General features: G+C 37.2%; 2 protein-coding genes across 3 annotated transcripts in view; one reads left to right on the top strand and one right to left on the bottom strand.

Annotated features, from left to right (window-relative positions):
* The first annotated feature begins 640 nt into the window (after positions 1 to 640).
* LOC6038984 (golgin subfamily A member 1) lies at positions 641 to 7049 on the top strand. The gene is made up of 8 exons (XM_038263605.1): positions 641 to 1792; positions 1846 to 2268; positions 2340 to 2438; positions 5225 to 5388; positions 5455 to 5604; positions 5660 to 5780; positions 5843 to 6178; positions 6238 to 7049. Exons 1-8 carry the CDS (start codon positions 1265 to 1267, stop codon positions 6403 to 6405), a joined length of 1989 nt encoding a protein of 662 aa, XP_038119533.1. The 5' UTR covers positions 641 to 1264; the 3' UTR covers positions 6406 to 7049.
* A 4872-nt stretch (positions 7050 to 11921) lies between these two features.
* LOC6038985 (long-chain fatty acid transport protein 4) overlaps positions 11922 to 20927 on the bottom strand; it is a 45660-nt gene continuing 36654 nt past the window's right edge. For both annotated transcript variants that reach the window (XM_038262549.1, XM_038262550.1), the window contains exons 3-6: positions 18382 to 19005; positions 17930 to 18324; positions 17736 to 17866; positions 11922 to 13179 (exon numbers count right to left, since the gene is read on the bottom strand). In XM_038262549.1, the coding sequence (XP_038118477.1) occupies positions 12562 to 13179; positions 17736 to 17866; positions 17930 to 18324; positions 18382 to 19005 (1768 nt within the window). In that variant the 3' untranslated portion in view covers positions 11922 to 12561. The remainder of the gene's footprint in view (positions 13180 to 17735; positions 17867 to 17929; positions 18325 to 18381; positions 19006 to 20927) is intronic.

Raw genomic sequence — 20927 nt, 5'->3', positions numbered from 1 at the left:
TTCCTATATTTTAAGTATGCAGTAATTTTTTTAGTGTCTGGGAGACTATGCCTCTACGCATTTCTCTACAATTTAAATGATGATGGTGCCATTCTATAGCAGAAAATGAGAAAAACGAGCAAAAAATTTAAGAAGTGACTGTAAAAACATGAAAAAATAAATAGGCAAAATGTAATGATAAGCAAAATGTAATGGTGGTAGAATGGGCCAAATACTACCAAAAATAAATGTAAATTAAAAAAACTAAAAATGAAACAAGAAAAACATAAAACAAGAGAAGTAAAGTTTTTGGTAGAACAAAAGTTGCTCAAAATGACCTCTGAACACGGGAAAAATAAAAAAAATCGAAAAAAAATGTGGGCAGCAGAGGGTTAAGAAAGATGTAGAAAAAAAAACAATTCATCAAATTTTATCGATTAACAAATTTATAGAAATAATAAATTGATTGAATTTATCGATTTAAACTTGCCTCATCGAAATAAGCTTGAATCAACAAATTCATTCAACCGCCATTTTCAACCATCCTGCTTCTACGACGAAGAAGCCACCTTCATATCATCATCGCAAGCTTGAAACGTGCCGTGAAATATTTCACACTGCAAAAACAAAAATGCAAAACGTCACTTCATTCACTCCAATAAGAAAGTGTCATTGATGAAAATTCATCACAGTTTGTTTCTTCGGAAACCTGCATTACTTTGTAGCGTATAAGTTTCTGCAACTTTTGCCCTTGCAGAACGGTCCGAAATAGTCACTTTAGTAGTTTAAGCTTCCCCTATGTTCTAGTCTAGTCCCGCCAAGCCGATCCGGTTAGTGATAATAGTGAAAATCCAGTGCCATTTTCTTGAATTTTTCCACCACTTGTCACCTCCATCCTTGAATGAGTTAACAAAAAGTTCCTTCATTTCTTCATCATTTTGCGACTGACCGAAGAAGAAAACTAAAACAAATATCAACACAGAAGGGGGTGGTCGATTCGAGTGTGACTGAAACCAGTTGCAGCGCGCTTATCGAAACAAACCAATTAATAATGGGTCTATTGTTTTGAGTAAATTCCGTTCGCTCGATAATCACACAAAAAGTTCTGCCGCCACACGAATTGCACAAGCAATTGCCGAGAACACAGACTTTCTTCTGTTTTCGGAAAGGCATACGGGGTGCGAGGAGTTGAACATGTTTTGCAACGCCGCCAGTGGCAACTTGGGGCTGGATTGAGAAAGCTTGTATTTCTTTTTCGAGGGAGGTCGCCGAGCGCTGAGCGACAATGTTCGCCTCGTTGAAGAACAAGATCAAGGAGGAGACGGGCAGCGATGTGAGTTCGATGCCGTCGAGGAGTACGTCCCAAGGTGGGTTGACGGCCGCTCAGCGGTACCAACGGAGTAGACCGGAGTCGTTGAACAGCATGGACGAGCTGAGCCTGCTGGAGCAGAAGGAAGCGGAACTGCACGCGACCCGGCTTCAGCTGCAGGAACTGATCGCGCAATACAACGAGCTGCGCGATCAAACGCGTGCCATGGAAGATGAGAAGACTAAGTTGGAAGAGGCTAACAAGCTACTGGAGGAGTCGATGAAAGTCGCCCAGGTGCAGAAGGACTTGATACGTGAAGAGCACGACAAAATTCAGAACCTGCAGCTGCAGGAGATCTCGAAACTTAGGAGTATGTTACTGTTCCGAGAACAGGAAGCTGTCGATCGGATCTCACACCAGAAGACGGCAGAGCAACAGGTTGAAACGCTGAAGCAAGAGCTCAGCCGACTTCGAGGGATTGAGTCAATGATGGAGAATTTTCAGGTATGAATTTAAGTTAGGAATTAAGTTCTGGTTATTAAATCTCATTATTCCAGGATGATCTCGCCAACCTGCGTCACTCGTCAACGATCGAGCGGAACAACCTCCGGTCGACGCTGGCCGCCGCCGAAGAGGAGAACCGCCACCTCAAGAGCCGCATCCAAGTTCTGGAGGAAAGCCGCGCCCTTCTAACCTCCGGCAGTACCGACGACCAGGTACAGTCCCTTCTCCAGGAGCGCAAAATGCTTGAACAACGTCTCGAAGAGGCCCACCTGCATCTGTCCGACATCAAGAGCAGCTGGAGCGGCCAGAACCTGGCCCTGGAAACCCAGGTCAACCGGCTGTCCCACCAGGTCGCCGAGGAAACCAAAGAAAAGTACCAAGCTCTCCGTCTTCGCGACGAGCTCGCCGAGCGTAGCAAGCAGCTGGATTTCGAGCTCGAAAAGTCCCGCAACGAGGTCACCCAGCGGGACAACAAGGTAGAACGCGCCGCGATAAGCTAAGCTCCTCGTTATCGATACATTTATTGTTGTTTTTTTTTCTCTCGTAGATAAAACTAATGGGCGAAGAAATTGACGAACTGAACTCGGCCCTTCGGGAGGCACGCGAGCAGCACGAGGAGGAAGTGACGTTCATGAACAGCAAACTCGTAAGTAAACGCAAGTGACCTGCACGCAACCCACACGCACACACTGTTTAAGGTGATACAGGGTCATGTTACTAACACACAACTACCGGAACGGCGGAACCGGTCTAACACCTGCCTCTTATCAGAGTTCTGGTTTGCTGCACATTTAGGCTGGCCGTTCTTATCAGTAAAAGCATACGCTTGGTTTTAGCTTTTTCAAGCTAGACGTGAGTCAGTAACTAAAAACAGAAGCTTCCTTAAAGTACAGAGTATTTAATAATATATTTTACTAACACGTTTTTTTTAGTTTTATTATTTACAGTGTCATTTCGTTAATTTTTATCATTTGTTACTAAATAAAACGCAGTACAACAGCTTTCAAATTTATTGTTTTATTTTCCGTTTCTTCCTGCACTAAAACTATTATTTTTCCTCTACCCTCTTATTTGCTTTGAACAAATGTCGCACATGTATAAATATTGTATAAAAAAATATTCTCTTCATAAGCTTCCAAATCTATACGCAAGGCAGGTTGATTTTAGACAAAATCATGAAACATGTCATACGACGACTGTGAAATGTTTCAAGGTACGCAAGTCTTATTAGAAATCGTGAAACATTCCACCTTGGTTGATTGTTTCGATTCTCGTTGTTGCCTAAACTTGCATGTTTAGTCTTATTGGAATTGCATTATAAACTGTGACGGGACTTTCAGCCATGGGATCCACACTGTTATGTACAAGAAGTTACCCCGACCCCTCTTCGATTTACGTGAAACTTAGTTCCAAGAGGTTACTTTTGTCCCTGATCTCGAATCCGAGCTTCATTTTTTGTTAACTCGTAACGGAGGGGCCCTTCCATATTTGAACATTCGAAAAAATAAGTGTTAATTACAAAAATGTTGGGCCCCTAAAAGGTATATATTTTATAAGTTGCCTACATTTTAAAGGGTTGAAAACACATATACAGCAATTTTATTTGAAATGGGCACAAACCGGAAAAAAGTTCTCCGATCGGGCTCAAAATTTTTGTGGAGATGATGGTCAATTTTGGCAAAAACCACACATGTCATTTTCTTGGTTTTGCACGAGGTGCGCCGAAAATCTCACTTTTTATTTTCAAAAAAAACCTTTATCTCGGAATCCTTTTAATGAACACCTCCAGTTTTTAAGCACATTGCGTAAAATTTTCCGAGGAATCCGATCGAAATATTTTCAGACATATGCTCTTTGGTCCAGACACGGTCAAATCGTCATTTTGAGTTTTTACACGACTTTTTCAAAACTTTGGCTAGTTTTTTCAGTCCTCAAATTATTTTTCCTTGAAAGGCCAACTAACCACCTTTCATTTGCATTTAAGACAGCTAAAATCAGTTGAAATGGAGCGAAATTATGATTTTTTGAAAAATGTGTTTTTTGCGAAAATTGACTAAAATGGGCACTTTTGGGACCACCCTAGCACGGTGTAGGTCACCCTAATGGCAAAAAAAAAATATGGGTCTAATTATTTTAGCCAAGAAACCTCCACACAATTTATTTTCGGTTTGTGCGCTTTTCAAATGGAATTGCTGTATAATTGCTTGTTAAAAGTGAATGAAAAATGAAATGATTTTTAAACTGTTTTCATCTGAATCCACCTACCTCATCATCACCCATAACTTTGCTGAAAACATCATATCGATTTCCCAGATACATATTTTCTAATATTTTTTTACCATGTTTGTGCCTGCCATGGCTGCCAAAATTGTGAAGCGACTTAACGTCATGATTCGAAATCCGGACACTTAGTAGCATATCATTTTTGTTATAGCTGACAAAAAATCATGTAATAAATTGGAAATGTAGAAATATCATCAGGATTTAGAATAAACACTGTTAAACAGTCAGTTTTAAGAGAATGCATGCAAAATACATTTTTTCATCAGAATTTTAAAATTAAAATGACTTGTTGTGCTTCGAATCGCGGACACTGATAAAAACTGATTCGAATTCCGGACACTTTTGCTTCGAATTCCGGACACTTGATTTTACTTATCTTTTTTTATTTAATAAGCTGTTAACATTAAAACAATCGATAGTTTATATAAAAATTTACTAGAATTTAAGGAAATCGAAACCATAAATTTCTGCTTTGCCTTCCCGGTGCTTCGAACGCCTAGGAAATATTTCAAGTGAAATGTTTCGTGTTTAATTGTTTTGGCATTAACAACAGCGTTCAAACAAACTTTAAATGAAAGTTGATGTTGGAATTCATCAAATAACACAGTTTTGACATTTATAATGCGAACTTAAATCCAAATAATTGATAAAACAAGTTGAAGTGACGTTATTAGACGAATCTGTGATGGAAAATGTCTTATTTGGCCGTAGGAAAGACCGTGGAATAGTTTCAGCCAAATAATAGAACCCAAATAAAATATTATTCCGGTTTCGCGAAGAAAAAAAATTGCTAAAGTGGATCTTAATTTTTTAAAATACCGCTGATTACTGAATCCACTTTTATGAAAAGAAATCGAAAGATTCCCTGTAATTTTTCTCTATAAAACGTTGAAAATTTATGTTTTCGTTTCTGAGATACCACAACTGATAAATGAACATAAAAAAATGCTGAAGCTAATGACAAAAAATGGGACAGGTGTGAAATTTTCAAATTTTTACAAAAGAAAAATTTAGTGTTGATATTCAAGACCAACAGTTGAAAAACATATTTTTGAATTTTGCTAACTTTTGCTTGAACAAAAAACACAAAACCTGCTTTTTCCAAATGGTATTCGGGATCACTCAAACTCAACCATCCCGCACCCACAGGAACACCTGCAGGTGGAACTGAACAGCATCAAAACCAACCTCACCGAAACGGAGAACCGGCTGCTGGACTCGCTCGAGGGCTCGGACCGCTCGCTAACCGCATACAAGTCCCAGATGCTGCAGCAGGACGAGAGCATCAAGGAGCTTACGGGTCAGCTGGCAATGTGAGATTTAAAAAATACAGATTTTTTTGAAGAAGTTTGAATCAAACATGATTCTTCGAATTTCAGAGAAAACCAGGAAAAACTTACGATCCTGATGAAAAACGCGGAGATATCGCAAAAAGAGGAGATTCTGCGGCAGGAGCTTCGACAGGAGCGCGACGAAGCGCAGGAATTGCACGAACGGGTCGGTTTGCTGCAGCGCGAGTTGGATAAAAGGTAACCGGGTTGAAACATTTCAAATTTGATGATTTTATAAGAGATTTTTTTAAAGATTAAACACCGTAAATGAGCTTCGCAAGCAGATCGACGAACTGATGAGCACAAATCTTGAGCAGAATGCCAAGCTGGCTTCCCTAGATAGTTTACACGTGGAATTAGTTGATAAGAATAAGGTATGCTGAATTGATCGATTTTATTGCAGTTTGGAAAATATTTTTAATATATTTTTAAACAGATCATAAAGATTCTCAACCAGAGACTGGTGGACATGAAGAAGACCCTTGCAGAAGAGATCAACAACAATAACAATGGTACGCAGCCAACGAACCATTCGGATCGAATCTTGGAACGTTCAAATTCGAGGGAAAAGCAAGAAATGGTTGGCAATAAGCAGCAAAATGGCTCCGCCATTAGCCATAATGTCAGCAGCATGACCACAATAAATCTGCACGCCAGTCACAATGGAACGCAGAAAAGTTCACCCAACCCTGCTAGTGGGACGATCGTAATGGACGAAGTCAACTTTCGATACTTGAAACATGTGATAATAAAGTTTCTCACCAGTCGTGAGGTAGGAGGGTTGATTTATAAGACTCAATAGCTCATAAATAACACTAATTTTTCCCCCAGGTCGAAGCCAAACATCTGATCAAAGCGGTGTCGGCACTGCTAAAGCTGACCTTCGAAGAGGAGAAACTGCTGCAAGACACGCTAACGCGAAAGATAAGCTGGTTCGGTAGCCGGCCTGGCCAACAACACTCCCAGAATGCCCTCTCAACGATACCACCAAACAGCTAAGTTAGCTGCCCCCGCCCTCCTCCTGGAAACAGCACATCACATATTACAACAACCGCTTAAGGCTTGCAAAAACACACACACAAAAATGAAGTTAAATAGCTGAACCGCAACTCTTTATCACACAGTATATTTATCTCACAGTAACAATAACTAGGAAAGTGAACAGATATTTTGAAGAAAAAAAAAGGAATCAATCAGTTTGGTAAAGCAGTGCCCCCACTCTAATGCATAATCAAATCACACTGGAACACAAAATGCAATAACTGCTACACAATTATAAAACATTAAGTTGAAAAGTATTATCCCCAAAAACAAAACAAAAACTACAAAGCAGTTTTGCCTCGTATCTCGAAAAATGCTTGAGTGAGCCACACCATAACATTCCTACTAGCTTAAAATTTGTTGCAATGTAAAAGTATTATTTGTGATCCTGTTGTATTGTGTTAGACTTGTTTTTAGATTGATTTTTTATTGATTTCAGCTCAAGCAACAGCTTTGAATTTTGTTCCTTATTATTATTTGAAAATATAAAAAAAAGTAATGTGCTCTACAATAAAACGAAATGTGTAGTGAACAGTGATAGAACAACTTGCTGTATTTATACTTTGCATTGAAATAATAAACGGAAGCAAGCTACAACAAAATTGAAGTTTTATTTCAGGATATCGCAAAGGAAATTTAATCTTAACCCTCTACAACCTCAGACGGGCTTCGATCTAAAAAAAATCGCCAAAAATCAATTTATCACCCAATTTTTGATCTTTAAAAGGCATTGGGAAGAAGAACTCCTAAAATTTTAGAAAATATTAGATTTTTAGACCTGAAAAAAATAGATAAACAAAATATAATAGGCCAAATACTACCAAAAACAAACATAAACTGAACAAGATGAAAGCAAATTAAAATACTAAAAATCAAACAAGAAGAACAGTTGCTCAAAAAGACCTCCTGAATACGGGAAAAATTAAAATCCTCGAAAAAAATTTTGGCCGGTAGAGGGTTAAATTTCATTTATTAAAAAAAAATTAAAAAAAATCTACAACTTAAGAGTTAATGCAACTTATAGATTGCAACAAATTGCAAATTGCATCATAATCTAGAACATCAAAACAAATGCTCTGCACATTTATTTTGAACTGGTTTGCTAACAACCAATCAAGATGAAAAGCAGGCTGGCTACGAAGTTATTGGAAAGTGCAAACTAATTTTTAACGGAAACAAAATCAATAGAAAAGATGTTTGATACCTTTATTAGGTTATTCATGAAAGTTTCAGTATTTTACAAAATAACTGTGCTGTTGCAAATATCAAAACAAAATTAATCGTGGTATATTACCTATATTGCAAATTTTGATAATCTCATGATATTTATAAAAAATGGTTTTTCATTCTGCATCGTTTAGTAATCACATTGCATTTTTTTTAATTTGAGCAGTTTCACTAAAAACTCTAGTGTTGCATACATCCTAGCTAAATAAAACGCAATTATATTGCAAAATATAGAAAAAATCCAAAACAAGGCATTTTGCAAATTTTGGGATTTCTCCTAAATGTGAGAAATTTTTAATAATAAGCAAAGTAATCCACTTTAACGGCCCCCGGGTCTTTTGTGGTCTCTGTTGCAAGTTTGTGCTCGTTTCTAGGCGTCTGAAGGTTATGTGTGGTGGTCACCCAAAACCTTTATTACGCAAATGGACCGACATTTTACGTCCCCATCCGATAGAAGCCGTGATCAGGCAAATTTCGTCTCGAGAAATGCCACCGAGTCCGTCTGGGATTGAACCAAGGCCTGCTGGGATAAAAGGCTACCACGCTAACCACTAAAACCACCAATTTTATTACTCCCAACCTCGGTTCATGTAAGTCCATCTCTTTTACTTTACTTTACCTGACTTTTCAGAATCTGACAACCGATCAAAGGAGCCATCCTAAAACCACGTAATCACTTTAAGGGTGGGAGGGGGAGATTTGCGATTATTAAAAGTATAAAATAATAATAAAAAAATTCTATGCAAGATTGTGTGTCCACGTGGTTTATGGATGGCCCCTAATGAAAAATATCCTCCATTTTTTCTTTAAAAAAAATAAGATATTTCTTAAATTTCCGGAACTATTTTTTAATTTTTTCGAATTGCATTATAATCATCTTTACGGAGCTTTCAAATGTTAGTCATGATTTCTCAAAAGTTCAAACATCGTTTATTTTTCAAGGTTTCATTCATTATGAACAATTTGATCAGTTTTAATAAAAGACAATTTTAATAAACTTGTAAACAGCACATTTTATTGTAAAACAAAATTGAAATTATGATATTAACGATTAAAATTTATTTTTTTGAGTCAATTAACATTTATTTTTAAATATTCTACCAATGTGACCGCCAAAATATGCCCAGGTCAAAAAGAATTATGGATCAAATTGCTCAGTTTTTGACGTCAATTTATTGGCCAAAAGTTGATTTTAGAAGAAAAAAAAAGCCAAGTCATCAGGACACAAATTTTTAACGGACTTTATGGCATTACTCAGAAAACGTCACGATTGTATTTGGAAGTTTGGAAAAATAAGCGCTTCAAATGATTTTAATCCGTGTACAATTTTTGCTTCAAAAAATTCTGGAGGGAAGAAACTCTAAAAACTTCAAAATTTCAATAGAAATATACTCACGATTAACTTTAAAAAAATGTCCTGCAATGATATTTTTAACATTATTAAATTTGTACCGCATTTGTAAAGATTTTTTTTGAAAGCTTATGATCGCAAAACAACTGTACTGGTGTATAATACATTTTTAAACACATTTTAAAGAAATGTTTCAACCATGGTTTGCCATTTATTTTATTCTATTTTTTCATGTTTTGCCTCTGTTTGGACTTTGGCAAAAAAAACAAGAAATGTTAACATCGGCCTTAGTTTTCGAAAAAAAATATCTTGGAGAATATCTTGTATATCCACTAGGATGTAACAAAACCACACTTTTTTGCGGGCATTTCAGGGGATGATCCCCTAGGTGTACTGAGTCAGAATCCCAAATATGAGCTTGATTGGTTGCGACAGGACCTGGCGCTTCGGCTTCAAAGTTTAAATGGGATTTAACCCGTAAAATCGGTGCGTTTTGGTTTTCGCCCTTTTTGAGTCCTTCAACGATTTTTGGATTTTTCAAAAACCTCATGAGCTTATAGTTTGTGTTCCAGGGTACAACTTTGCCGAAGACTGCGAAGAGATTTGACCGCTCAGAAAAATGGTACAGAATTTACAAAATCTTTTCTCTTGTTTTTCTGATAACGTAAAACATGTTCTGGCAACACTCGTTTTTGATGCGCGCTTTCGGCAAACTATGCAACGCATGCGTCGCGATGCGTCGGCATGTATTTGTCCAGCGTCGTGTTGTTGTTTTTGTTGTTGTGATTGTTGAGAACGAAAGTTCTTATGGAACTGCAAGCAGCCGGGCCCTAAGCTGACAGTTTTCGTGAGTTACGCGTATTCACCGACAGATGGCTAGTGGGCCTCATCGGAGTCCACCCATCAAATACGCAACTCAAAATTTGCATTGGAATTTTTTTTTCGTGACGGCTTTCACGGCACGCTCACTTCAACTTTTCTAGACTAATATTTGAACGTGGCGTATCTCTAAACAAGTTTTTGAAGAAAATAATTCCAGACTGCTTATTTTGTCGTTTTAAACCGAAACAAGCCAAAAACTATATTTATTTAAACTATTTGCTTTTTTCAAAAGTTTGGCTAGATAATATCGAAGGCCGCCATCTTAGGCCCACTGGGCCCACAAAAAGGGGTACGCTCAGTTTGTATGGGAGCTGTCAACATGCTCCCGGGCTGACTGCAAGAAGCTCTCCGGTTGACTCTTAGGGTTCAGTTGGAACCGATTCTAAACCTTGCTCGAGTGTCAACTAACGCGGCTGTCTTGAAAGCGCTTTATTACGCACGGATGTTGTGTGTATTTTGAATATTCCGTATTCCGGAAGATATTTCGAGAGACACGCATTTTAGTGACAGTTTTCACTCGCTTTGTATTTCCACCGAGCACCTAATATTGGCATATCAGCACATTAACGTTCAATTAAAGGATCGTGCATAAACCACGTGAGCAACTCTCTACGAAATCGGCCGATTTAGATCATTTTTTTTTTGTTGTATTTTTAGATTTGGCTCAAACTTTGTGGGGCCTTTCCTATGACCAAATAAGCTGTTTTGCATCAAAATATTAAAAAAAAAATTCAAAATATTTTTTTCGAAAAGATCGGAAATTTTCACGAATGTTTCATATGTTACCATTGAAAATCGGACCATTAGTTGCTGAGATATCGTCATTAGAAAATGGTGGCTTGTTTTAGTGAGATTTAGAAAACTTCAATTTTCGTGTGTCTTTTTCTTAAAGCGGCTCTGTCTCAGCACCCCGAGGTCCAATCTTCGATGTCTCTTAGACAATTTTAAAGCAAATTTTCTGAACTTTTCAAAAAAAAAATTTTTAGAAATGGTCACTCATGGTCACTATTTTTAAAAATCGTAGAACTGCAAATATTTCGCTGAAATCAAACTTTCGCTGGCTATATTTTGAAAACGGAGCCCTTTATCAAAAAATCTATAATGTAGTTTTCGATTGCAAATTCAATTTTGCATCAAAAAATAACTTCAAATTTGTTTTTGCATAAAATTTAGATTTTTTCCAAAAATCACTATTTTTTCAAAAATTCATAACTCGGCGACAGATTTTTTGACCATGTTTCTCTATAGCTCAAAAGTTGCGGATTGTTGTCCCCTAAAACATATCAAAAAATCTCCAAAATAAAAAAATACGTATTTTGGGAAATTGAGTTTTTTGTAAAAAAAGTTGATTAAAAAATCTGCAATTTTTTTTCCGTGCACCTATTTTTTTCTCAATAGTCCTCAACAATACGTACAACTTTGCCGAAGACTTGATGTCTTCAGAAAATTCACTCAAAAGTTACAACTGTTTGAATATTAACATACCATTTTTGTATGGACAGCAGCCAAAATTGTATGAAGAATTGTATGGGTGAACCTTGGGGTGAACCAATGACGCAAAACAGCTTATTTGGTCATAGGAAAAGCCCCCACAAAGTTTAAGCCAAATAAAAAAAAATCCATTTCCGGTTTTGGTAGAGAATTGCTCACGTGGCCTTCAAATTTGAAAATTAATATTGGACAAGAGAGAGAGAGAGAGAGAGAGAGAGAGAGAGAGAGAGAGAGAGAGAGAGAGAAATATCGAGAAATTAAAAGTGAGAGTGTATGCAACATGGAGTTAAACTTTCTGTGCAGTTACTGTGAAGGTTTTCATGGCACTTTGAAAAGTTTAACTCCATGTTGCACGCATACACTCTCACTTTTAATTTCTCGATACACAAAGCGGCCAGGCATACTGCGTAAAGTTTACGTTATAGTTGATTCGTTGAGCGTGATTTTTTTTATCACAAGGTGTTCAAACAGCATCATTTTCTCAGGATTTCTCAATTTTTCTGTAAACAGCAATGCATCCAAATATTAGTAACCATTTTATTCTGCATCATCTTAGTGACACCATCTTAGCTTTACCACAATTACTGCTAACTGCTTAAATGCAATTACATCTATCTAAACATTTGATTCGATCCTAAGTACAAAAAAACCACAACACCCGAGGGCAGGTGCGCGCGTTCGTTCAAACAAACTGGAATGCCTTTGCTTCCTCAGACGGAACTCGGTATTTACACGATATTATTATTTTTAGCATACACAAAACAGTGGGCGTAAACTTTATTCATAAAAAAAATACTTACACAAAATAGCCTGCAAAAAAAAGGTCAAAAACGTAATCCTTCTACCACACAAGTTATTGCTTAATCCAGTCTAACTAAGTCGAAACTAATTCGAAACAAACAAAGGAAGAATCTTGCAAGGGGCAACCCGCCAATCCCGCTCAGTTCGTTCAATCTCTGATATGTGTGTCTCTTTCTCCGCGAAGCTTCACTCTCCGGGTCGTTATCACAGTTGTTCGTGGAGAAAGAGTTGCAATTGATTTCTGGGACGTGGGTCACCCACTTCAGCGTTACGGGTTGGGGAAATGCTTCTGATAAATGAGGGAGGTTCGCGTAGGGGGAAGGGGACTATTGAGCATTGGTTTAGGAAGTTTGGTTGAGAGCTTAGAACCGGATTTCACCCCGCTTGATTTGTTCGTAGGCTTCCTTCGTGAGGCGTTCGTACGCGCCTTTGGGTGACAGATAGAACACGGCGTCCTCGATCACGTTCGGATCGAATCCCTCCTTTTGCAGGTCGAGCTTTTTCAGCTTGAACGTGCCGGTCATGTCCACTTTGGTGAGAAGTCGAACGAACATGGGTCGAGCGTACGACGGAAGCGATTGTTTGAGGGTGTCCGCCAGCTTGACGAGATCGACCTGACCTTCCGGGTCCAAGATGGCGGCCATGCCGGCGCGTCCCTCCAGGTTGGGGATTTCAACGCCGTACACGACGGTGTCCCGATAGCCGGACGCGTTACTCACCTCGGCTTCCACCTCGCTGGTTGATACGTTTTCGCCCTTCCACCGGAAGGTATCGCCGGTCCGGTCCTTGAAGTACAGGTTGCCTCGCTCGTCCGCGACCAGCAAGTCCCCGGACAGGAAGCCCGAGTCGCCCTTCTTGAAGATGTCCCGCACGATCTTCTTCTCCGAAGCGCCCTTGTCCACGTATCCCAGGAAGGCACGGCTCGGATTGTTGGGCAGGATTTTACCGATGAATACGCCCGGTTCATTTGGTTGGCACAGCTGCATTGTAGGAAAAATGTTCAATATGAGATTTGTTTTCTTTCACAAGTCACTTAGATATTTTTCCCAGAAATCGGTCAAGTTTACCGAAGGTTCAACTGCTGAACAGTTAATTTTTTCGAAATTTTTTTAATTTTTATTTTTTTAAATTTGGATGAAGCTTTGACCATTCTCTATATCAAAAGAAGCTATTTTGCAACATCGATTTGCTCTTACAAAATGAGTAGGTAAACTATCTTAAAATCTACACGGAAACAAGCGTTTGCAAAAACGTGAAATAAGTCAACGAAATCAAAAACCATGAAGTAAACCCTTCATTTTAAAATACGTTTTAAATTAAAAAAGATTTCCTGCTTATTCCCAATTTCGTAAACGCTAGTTCACGTTTTTGCGCAATGAGTTATGTCCGTTGCTTTTTTATCTAGGAATTTTCTGGTTGATTTGATATCTACGACAAAGTTGACAATAGGAGATGAAACAATACTCTGTTTACCTCACTTTTTTACACATTTAGTGTTGTAAATAAATGATAGAAAATGCTTTGCTGATTCATGCACAAAAATATCACTTCACACTTCTTCTCTTTTCCTCGTTCACGCAACGTAAAGAAAATTGAATAACAGAGAAATTATCACAAAACTCGATTTGGTATTGATGTAATATGTTTTTTTTGTAAATAAATAATGTAAATGTTGTTCGATAATTTTTAGCATATTATATTTTTTGCCGGATTAAAATTAAACATCACATATTTTTACAATGCGGTAATATTTAACAGGAAAAAAACAAATTAGAAAAATGAGCAAATAACCAACAAATGTTTGATTTTTTTTTCCAAAATTCCAGCAATATAAAAAAATATATAATCAGTGGTACGGAATAGGGTATTTTAACCATTAGTGGACCCCCTAGTAGAGCCGAAGCACATTTTTCGCAAATTTTCAATATTTTAAGCACTTTTTCATAACCCTTTGAACAAAATAATGGAAGCTGGAGTGTTTTGAACAATTTTAAGTATTTGTTTCATCAGTTTTTTGTTTTTGAGCAGAAAAATAGCCATTTGAAAAAAAAGTTTTTTTTGCCTGTTATGGACCCCCTTTTCCTATAGTGGACCCGGGTCCATAATCCGATTGTGGACCCGGGTCCACTATAGGCAAACTGTTATTTTTATACCTAATTTTACCGATATTTGATGTTTTGATGCATTGTGTAGGTCTAATGATAGATATAACGAATAAAAGATGAGTTTTGCTCACTTTTCATCATGAACAAATATGTTTTGTTAACAAATTTGGCTTTAAACAACAAAAAAACCTAACAGACATTTAAACACATTTATTTCCGAAAAAGATCAGAGAAAACGTTTCAAAACCACTGTAAACATACAAATAATTTAAAAAGAAATTTTGATGCAATTTTTCCATATTAATTACATAAATGATTGACCGAAACTAAACAATAGATTTGTTTACAGTTGCTGATAAAACCACGCATGTTTATTTAAAAATAATGTTTTGTTATTGATTTATTATTATAAAATATCATTTCAAACTGCAACTATGATGCTTCAGTAAAGTACCATTAACTAAAGTTTTGATTAATTATAAATTCTTTCGGCTTCAGCATATTTGGTACTTTTAACATGAAAACAGCTATAATTGAAAAAAAATAAGTGTTTAGGTGGATTACAACAAGCATTTATTGTATGTTTAAGAGAAACTTTTGCTTAAATACACAGTTTTCTTTATTTTTGTAAGTTAAATTAACAGGGGTCCACTGTTGGAAAAGTTTAGATTTTCGTTGTCCTATATTGGACCCCCCTAATTTTTTGCTCGAAAATGAGCAGTTCTTCGCTTTATTTTAGTAAAGTTTCTTAAACTTACATTATTTCGACCTGCTGAAGTTGAATTATCAGTCAAAACATGATTGGATAGTTAATTCAATCATAAAATATAAATGCAGATTTGTTGTGAAAATGCTAGTGGCCATGGCTGATTTCAGATATCGAACTCAAAACACTTATTTTGGCTCAAAGGACACGTCAATGTCAGCCAACATTGTTTTAAATTATGCTGAACATGCCAAATAACAGATTTGTAGACAAAAACACGCTTGAAATTGTGGTTTTATTGATTTTTTCATCAAAAACACTTCAGAGGGTCCACTATAGGAAAGGGGTCCACTAATGGATAACGTACCCTACCTAGACAATATTCAAATAAATTATTGATATCGTTGTTGGGGTATATCATTAATTGAAAAGATCAGCTTTCAAATTTTCAGCTTTTTAATGAAGTTTTGGTTTAAAGACCACAATTTATGGCTAAAATAATGCCTTTGATAAAATTGGTCAAAAATTTCTCATTGTTCTAGCCATATTCAACTGAATAAAAAATAATAACTGAAGTTTTTTATATAGTCGATTCTCATGAAAAGTATATCTAGAATTTAAAAACACATTTTTAAAATTTACAGGTTTTGGTATAACCTGGTCCTTTGCACAACAAAGTCAGAATTTTCTCTGAGTTTTAGCCACATTCAACTAAAAAACTAACTTAATCCACCTATGTGGTTGGAGCCTTCCTCACAACAATGGCTGTACACAAGTTTCAACTTTTTTTTGATCCGGCTTCCAAAAAGTACATCGATATCACCTAACCTAACCAACAATAGGTCGGATGGTGGACCCGGACATAGTTTACATACATTTAAGTGAGATCCGGCTTCAAAAAAGTACATCAATATCACTTAAGAGGCCATATCTCGAGATAGGGTTGCCAGATCTTCAATGTTTTAGACTCGTTGGTAAGGTCTTTTGATAATCTAACCAACGATGGGTCGGATGATGGACCCGGACATAGTTTACATACAGTTAAGTGAGATCCAAATATATTTGAAAACACATTTTTATACATAACTTTTTAACTACTTATCGAAACTTCAATCTGGATAAAACTTGATCTATGGGACCCTAAACCAAGTCGAATGCAACAAGTTCGGGTCAAATCGGTCCAGCCAGTGCCGAGAAACATGAGCTAGTTTGTTGGTCACATACATACATACACACACACATACACACAGACATTTGTTCAGTTTTCGATTCTGAGTCGATATGTATACATGAAGGTGGGTCTACGACGTTTTTATACGAAGTTCATTTTTAGAGCAGGATTATAGCCTTACCTCAGTGAGGAAGGCAAAAATATGTAATAACAAATTTGGTTAAGGAAAATTTAAAAAAAATATTTCCATGGAAAGTACATCAATAATTATAGAAAATAACTTTGAAATTTTCTTATTGTTATAAAAGTTTTGGTTAAAACAAAACATTTTGTGACCAAAAATGTCCTTGCTAAAATTGGTCAGAAATTTTCCATAGTTTGAGCCACATTTAACTAAATGAAAAATAATAATAAATTTGACCATGCACATTTTTCAAGCCAATTTTTGATATTCAAGGAAAGTACAGCTAAAATAAAAAAAACAACTCTAGAATTTTCAACTTTTTACAAATGTTTTGGTTTAAAAACCACATTTAGGCCGTTGCAAATATTTTCAAATTACAAAAAAAAATTAAAAAAAAAACTTCAAAATTGCAAAAGACATTAAAGTCTAATCATCCAAAAACCATTTGAAATGCATTTTCCTGCGTTTAAAATCATATTTACAGTGGACTCTCTCGGTGTCGATATTGAAAGGACCGTCGAGAGTAGGAGTTATCAAATTATAGAACTAAAAATCAAAGCAATCCTTTTGAAGGGACTGAAAAATTTATAGACAGCTGGAGCAATATTGATATTGAGAAGATCGACAGCCAGAGAGTCCACTGTATCATGTTTGGGATCGATTCAAACTACAGTTCAGACTCGATTATCCGAAGTTCGATTATGTAACTTCGAATAATCGAATCACAAAGAAAAAAAGAAATTTCGTTTTTTTTTTATTTTCTTACTTTTAACATCAAATTCGTGACAAATTGCGACCCCATTTTAGTCAAATTTGAATGGTTGATTGCCTATTCAATAATAAAATGCATGTTTTTATTACTTTATCACCGCCATTTTGGCCGCCATCTTGGATTGAAAAATTTTCAATCAATTTGTTGTGAGGTCATACTCCAGCTCAATAATCAAAATTAGACAACGAAAAAAATTATTTTTTTTTCAGATTCGATTATCGGAAGTGAAATTTTGCCGAAGCCTTTGGATAATCGAGTCTGGACTGTATTTTGAATTTTTGTGAAATTCTGATGTAGTACCGCAAAAAGTTTTTTTTTTCGGAACACGACTTTCTCACATCGACAAGTGAGGTAGGAAAGATGGGTAATTTTTTTAAGAGTGTTTTTTTTTTTAATTCTCTTCTCTCTTCATCAACACATTGCCATCAGAAGCTACGTTCTCAAAAAAAATTGTATGAACGAAATTATGATGCAAAATAGCTTATTTGGTTATAGGAAAAGTTCTCACAAGTCTCAACTATTTATAAATAATACATTAAAAAAAACTCATTCTTGAGAAAACTGTTTTCTTTCAAAAAAAAACTATTGAGTTACTTACCTGACATAAGCCATCTTTGCCACGAATGGGCTCGCCGGTAGCTGGATCTGCGCGGATGATCGAAATCGGATACACCGACGGAATGATTCGAGACACAAAGCCGATCGCACCCACAGTATTATCGATGTTGACTAAAATTGAATTCTAAACTGCTGAATTCCGCCTTCCGGAAGACATTGACATATTCTACTCACCAATATTAGCGTTGCCTTCGGTAGCACCGTAAAACTCCGCCACCCGCGGAATGTTAAACCGCTCGACAAACTGGGGCCAAATCTGCGGACGCAGTCCATTTCCAAAGATCAACCGTACCTTGTGGTCCTTGTCGTTGCCCGACTCGGGCGTCGCCAGAATGTACCGGCACATCTCGCCGATGTACTGCCCAACGGTGCAGTTGTACTTTTGACAGTCGGTGAAGTACTGCGACGCGGAGAACTTCTTACGGATCGCGACCGTCGCACCGAAGATCAACGCCTGCCCGATGCTCATCATTCCACCGGCCGTGTGGTACAGCGGCAGCGGAGTGTAGAACACGTCGTTCGGGCTGAATCCGGCCACGATGTGGATGGCTGCCGTAATGAACAGGTATCTGGAAGATTTGAAATGGTGAGTGTATTGAATCTCTTCTTGTGGTTTCCCAACCTACCTCGAGTGTGTAATGACGGCAGCCTTCGGCAGCCCCGTAGTTCCGGAAGTGTAGATGTACAGCAGCTGATCGTGGTGCGACGCCTTCTTCACGTTCGTCGTTGGCAACTCCTTGGAAGCCGACTGCAGCAGCGTGGCCAGATCCTTCGAGTTCGCCAGCACCGTCTGCTGGATCGCATCGTTAAACTGATACAGTGCCATCGTCGACGGCAACGACTCCGTAATCTCCCCGATCGCCTCACACAGTGCCTCACTGTACACCAGAGCGTTACACTTGGCCACCGTTATACTATGCAGCAGCGCGTTCTTCCTCAAGTTGTGATTTATCAACGGAATGATCACTCCCAACTTCGAAAGTCCCAACCAGGTCCCCACAAACTCCGGCCGGTTCTCCATCACCAGCCCCACCACGTCCCCATGTTTGTACCCGTGGGTGTGAAACACGTTCGCCACCCGGTTCGAGTAGTCGCTGACCTCCCGGAAGGTCCACTCGCGTCCCTCGAACACGAAGCACACCTTCTCCGGCTGTTTGGCCACGTACTCGGCAAAGATATCGGCGATGGTGGCATTCTGGCGTGCGTACTTCTTTACCAGGAACAGCAGCTTCACGTACCGGCTCAGCGCTCTGCGGAAAACAAAGAAACGAAGAGTTTGTAATGATCTTGTACAAAAAATGGTTGACGAGGCGCGCTTTGGAGGTCATACGTGGTAGGAAAAAACGAGCGAGATGAGCCAAATGATGCTTTGAATTGGTAAAGCTGAATCGCGCTAGTGGGGATGCTGATGAGCATGAGCGACTGCAGATCCAAGTGTCTTGAGTAGTTAGCGTTGACGCAAATTGGCTTTTGTGGTTGACTTTTTATGTATGTGATTGGAGAAGTAGTCAGGCGTAAACTTCGGGTTCTTCCATAATTCCGAGAACACCTCAATGACTTGGTAGCTGATACAATTCATTATGTTTATGTCATAAAAAGAAGTTTTTCACTCGAATTGCTGAATTTTTGATCCGGGAAATTTTCTGCAAAACGAATCACGATTCTTTGTAGCGCTTTATATGATTTTCATGTTCAGCGTGGTTTCAAAACGCTTCTAAAGTTATGTTCAATTCCACATGAATCCACAGCTTTGATATAAGGTGTAGACTAGCAGGATTTAATTACATAACAATTGAAAATGTAGTATCTATTATATAATGTAGTTATCCCTTATAATAGTCTTCTTCGTTTGGATATTGATCTAAAATCTGAACAATTCAAAGAAAACGCATAGCATTCAACATTTTTGATTTTTTGAAGGTATTAGAAAAAAATGTTTAAAATAACTTCAGAAAATCTGGCAACGCACTGAGACACTTTTTTCAGAAAATAAAGACTCTAGATAGCCATTTTTTTAATTATGATATTTTTTATGACAAAACAATCGAAAATCATGAAATCTAGAATTTTTAAGGTCCCATATACGTAGTTTGTTGAAAAAATGTCACAAATTTAAACTTATGAAAGGTGAATACAAAAATTCTCATACCGTAAAACGGGGTGACTTTGATAAGAATGAGATTTCTCCGCAAAATGAAGAGTATAAATCAAATATGTACGGAATGGTATTGAATCGTACTGACCGTGGTAGAGAAGTGCTGAAAGTACCTCAAGAAGAACCTTTCATTAAATTTTGAAAAGATTTAAATGTTGGTTAACTATAATTAAGAAAATGTTGATTTTAAATCTTCTCAAAGTGTCATGTTTTCCTCAACGAACATGATTTTGAATCGAAAAAACGGATTGCATTTTCGGATTCTTTGGACAATTTTCAACTAGGAGAAGGTAAAATAATTTTGTAAATAATAAATATTATATGTTTTTGAAACATTTATCACAATAATCCCTTCTGTCATAGGCATTTTCAGTTGAACAAATTTAATATAAATTGTGAAAACTTTTGATATTTGCATCTAATTCGGTTTTAAATGCTATATTAATCGATAATTTTATAAACAAAGCTAGTTTTAACGAATTTCAGGCAAATTTCTGACTTTTAAACAATTTTACCTAACATTTAAATATATTTTTTTGAAAAGCTTATAAATTTAGCTAACTTTTTATAAACATTAATTTTTTGTTTCTTAAAAGCTGTATCAGACACCTTAGTGATGGTACATTTGACGTAAAAATAAAGTTTGAACACCATAAATCTGATTTTAACAAGAAAAACTATGACTATCAAAGTCACCCCGGGATTCATACTAAGAATTTTTAACGTAACTATTTTTAAAACACTATTGAAAAAACTTTTTGTCAAAAATGGTGTATGGACCTTGTGTGGGATACCCCAGTACATGTGCATAATTGGCAAAGGGAGCGCGTGGTTGTAAAAAATATTCGGAGTGAAAAGTGATTTCTTTTGTGATTTTCAAAGCCCTTCCTATATCATCGTTGATCGGAAGGCACGGCGTCGGGTGGATTGTGTTTAAATTTTTCGAATAAGGTTTTATTTTGTTTGCGGTGAAAAAGCCATGTCTATATAATGAACGAAAGACGCACTGACAATTTG

The sequence above is a fragment of the Culex quinquefasciatus genome, chromosome 3, assembly GCF_015732765.1.
Source record: "Culex quinquefasciatus strain JHB chromosome 3, VPISU_Cqui_1.0_pri_paternal, whole genome shotgun sequence".
In the NCBI taxonomy this organism is placed as follows: domain Eukaryota; kingdom Metazoa; phylum Arthropoda; class Insecta; order Diptera; family Culicidae; genus Culex; species Culex quinquefasciatus.
Note: the sequence above shows the minus strand (reverse complement) of the source record. Positions and strands in the feature narration are given on the sequence as shown.

What these genes read in the sequence shown, in the direction of transcription:
- LOC6038984 (XM_038263605.1), top strand. Translation starts at nt 1,265, where the DNA reads ATGTTCGCCTCGTTGAAGAACAAGATCAAGGAGGAGACGGGCAGCGAT. An exon ending in TCACCCAGCGGGACAACAAG is followed by an intron (nt 2,269 to 2,339) that starts GTAGAACGCGCC and finishes TTTCTCTCGTAG; the next exon opens with ATAAAACTAATGGGCGAAGA. An exon ending in CGTTCATGAACAGCAAACTC is followed by an intron (nt 2,439 to 5,224) that starts GTAAGTAAACGC and finishes CCGCACCCACAG; the next exon opens with GAACACCTGCAGGTGGAACT.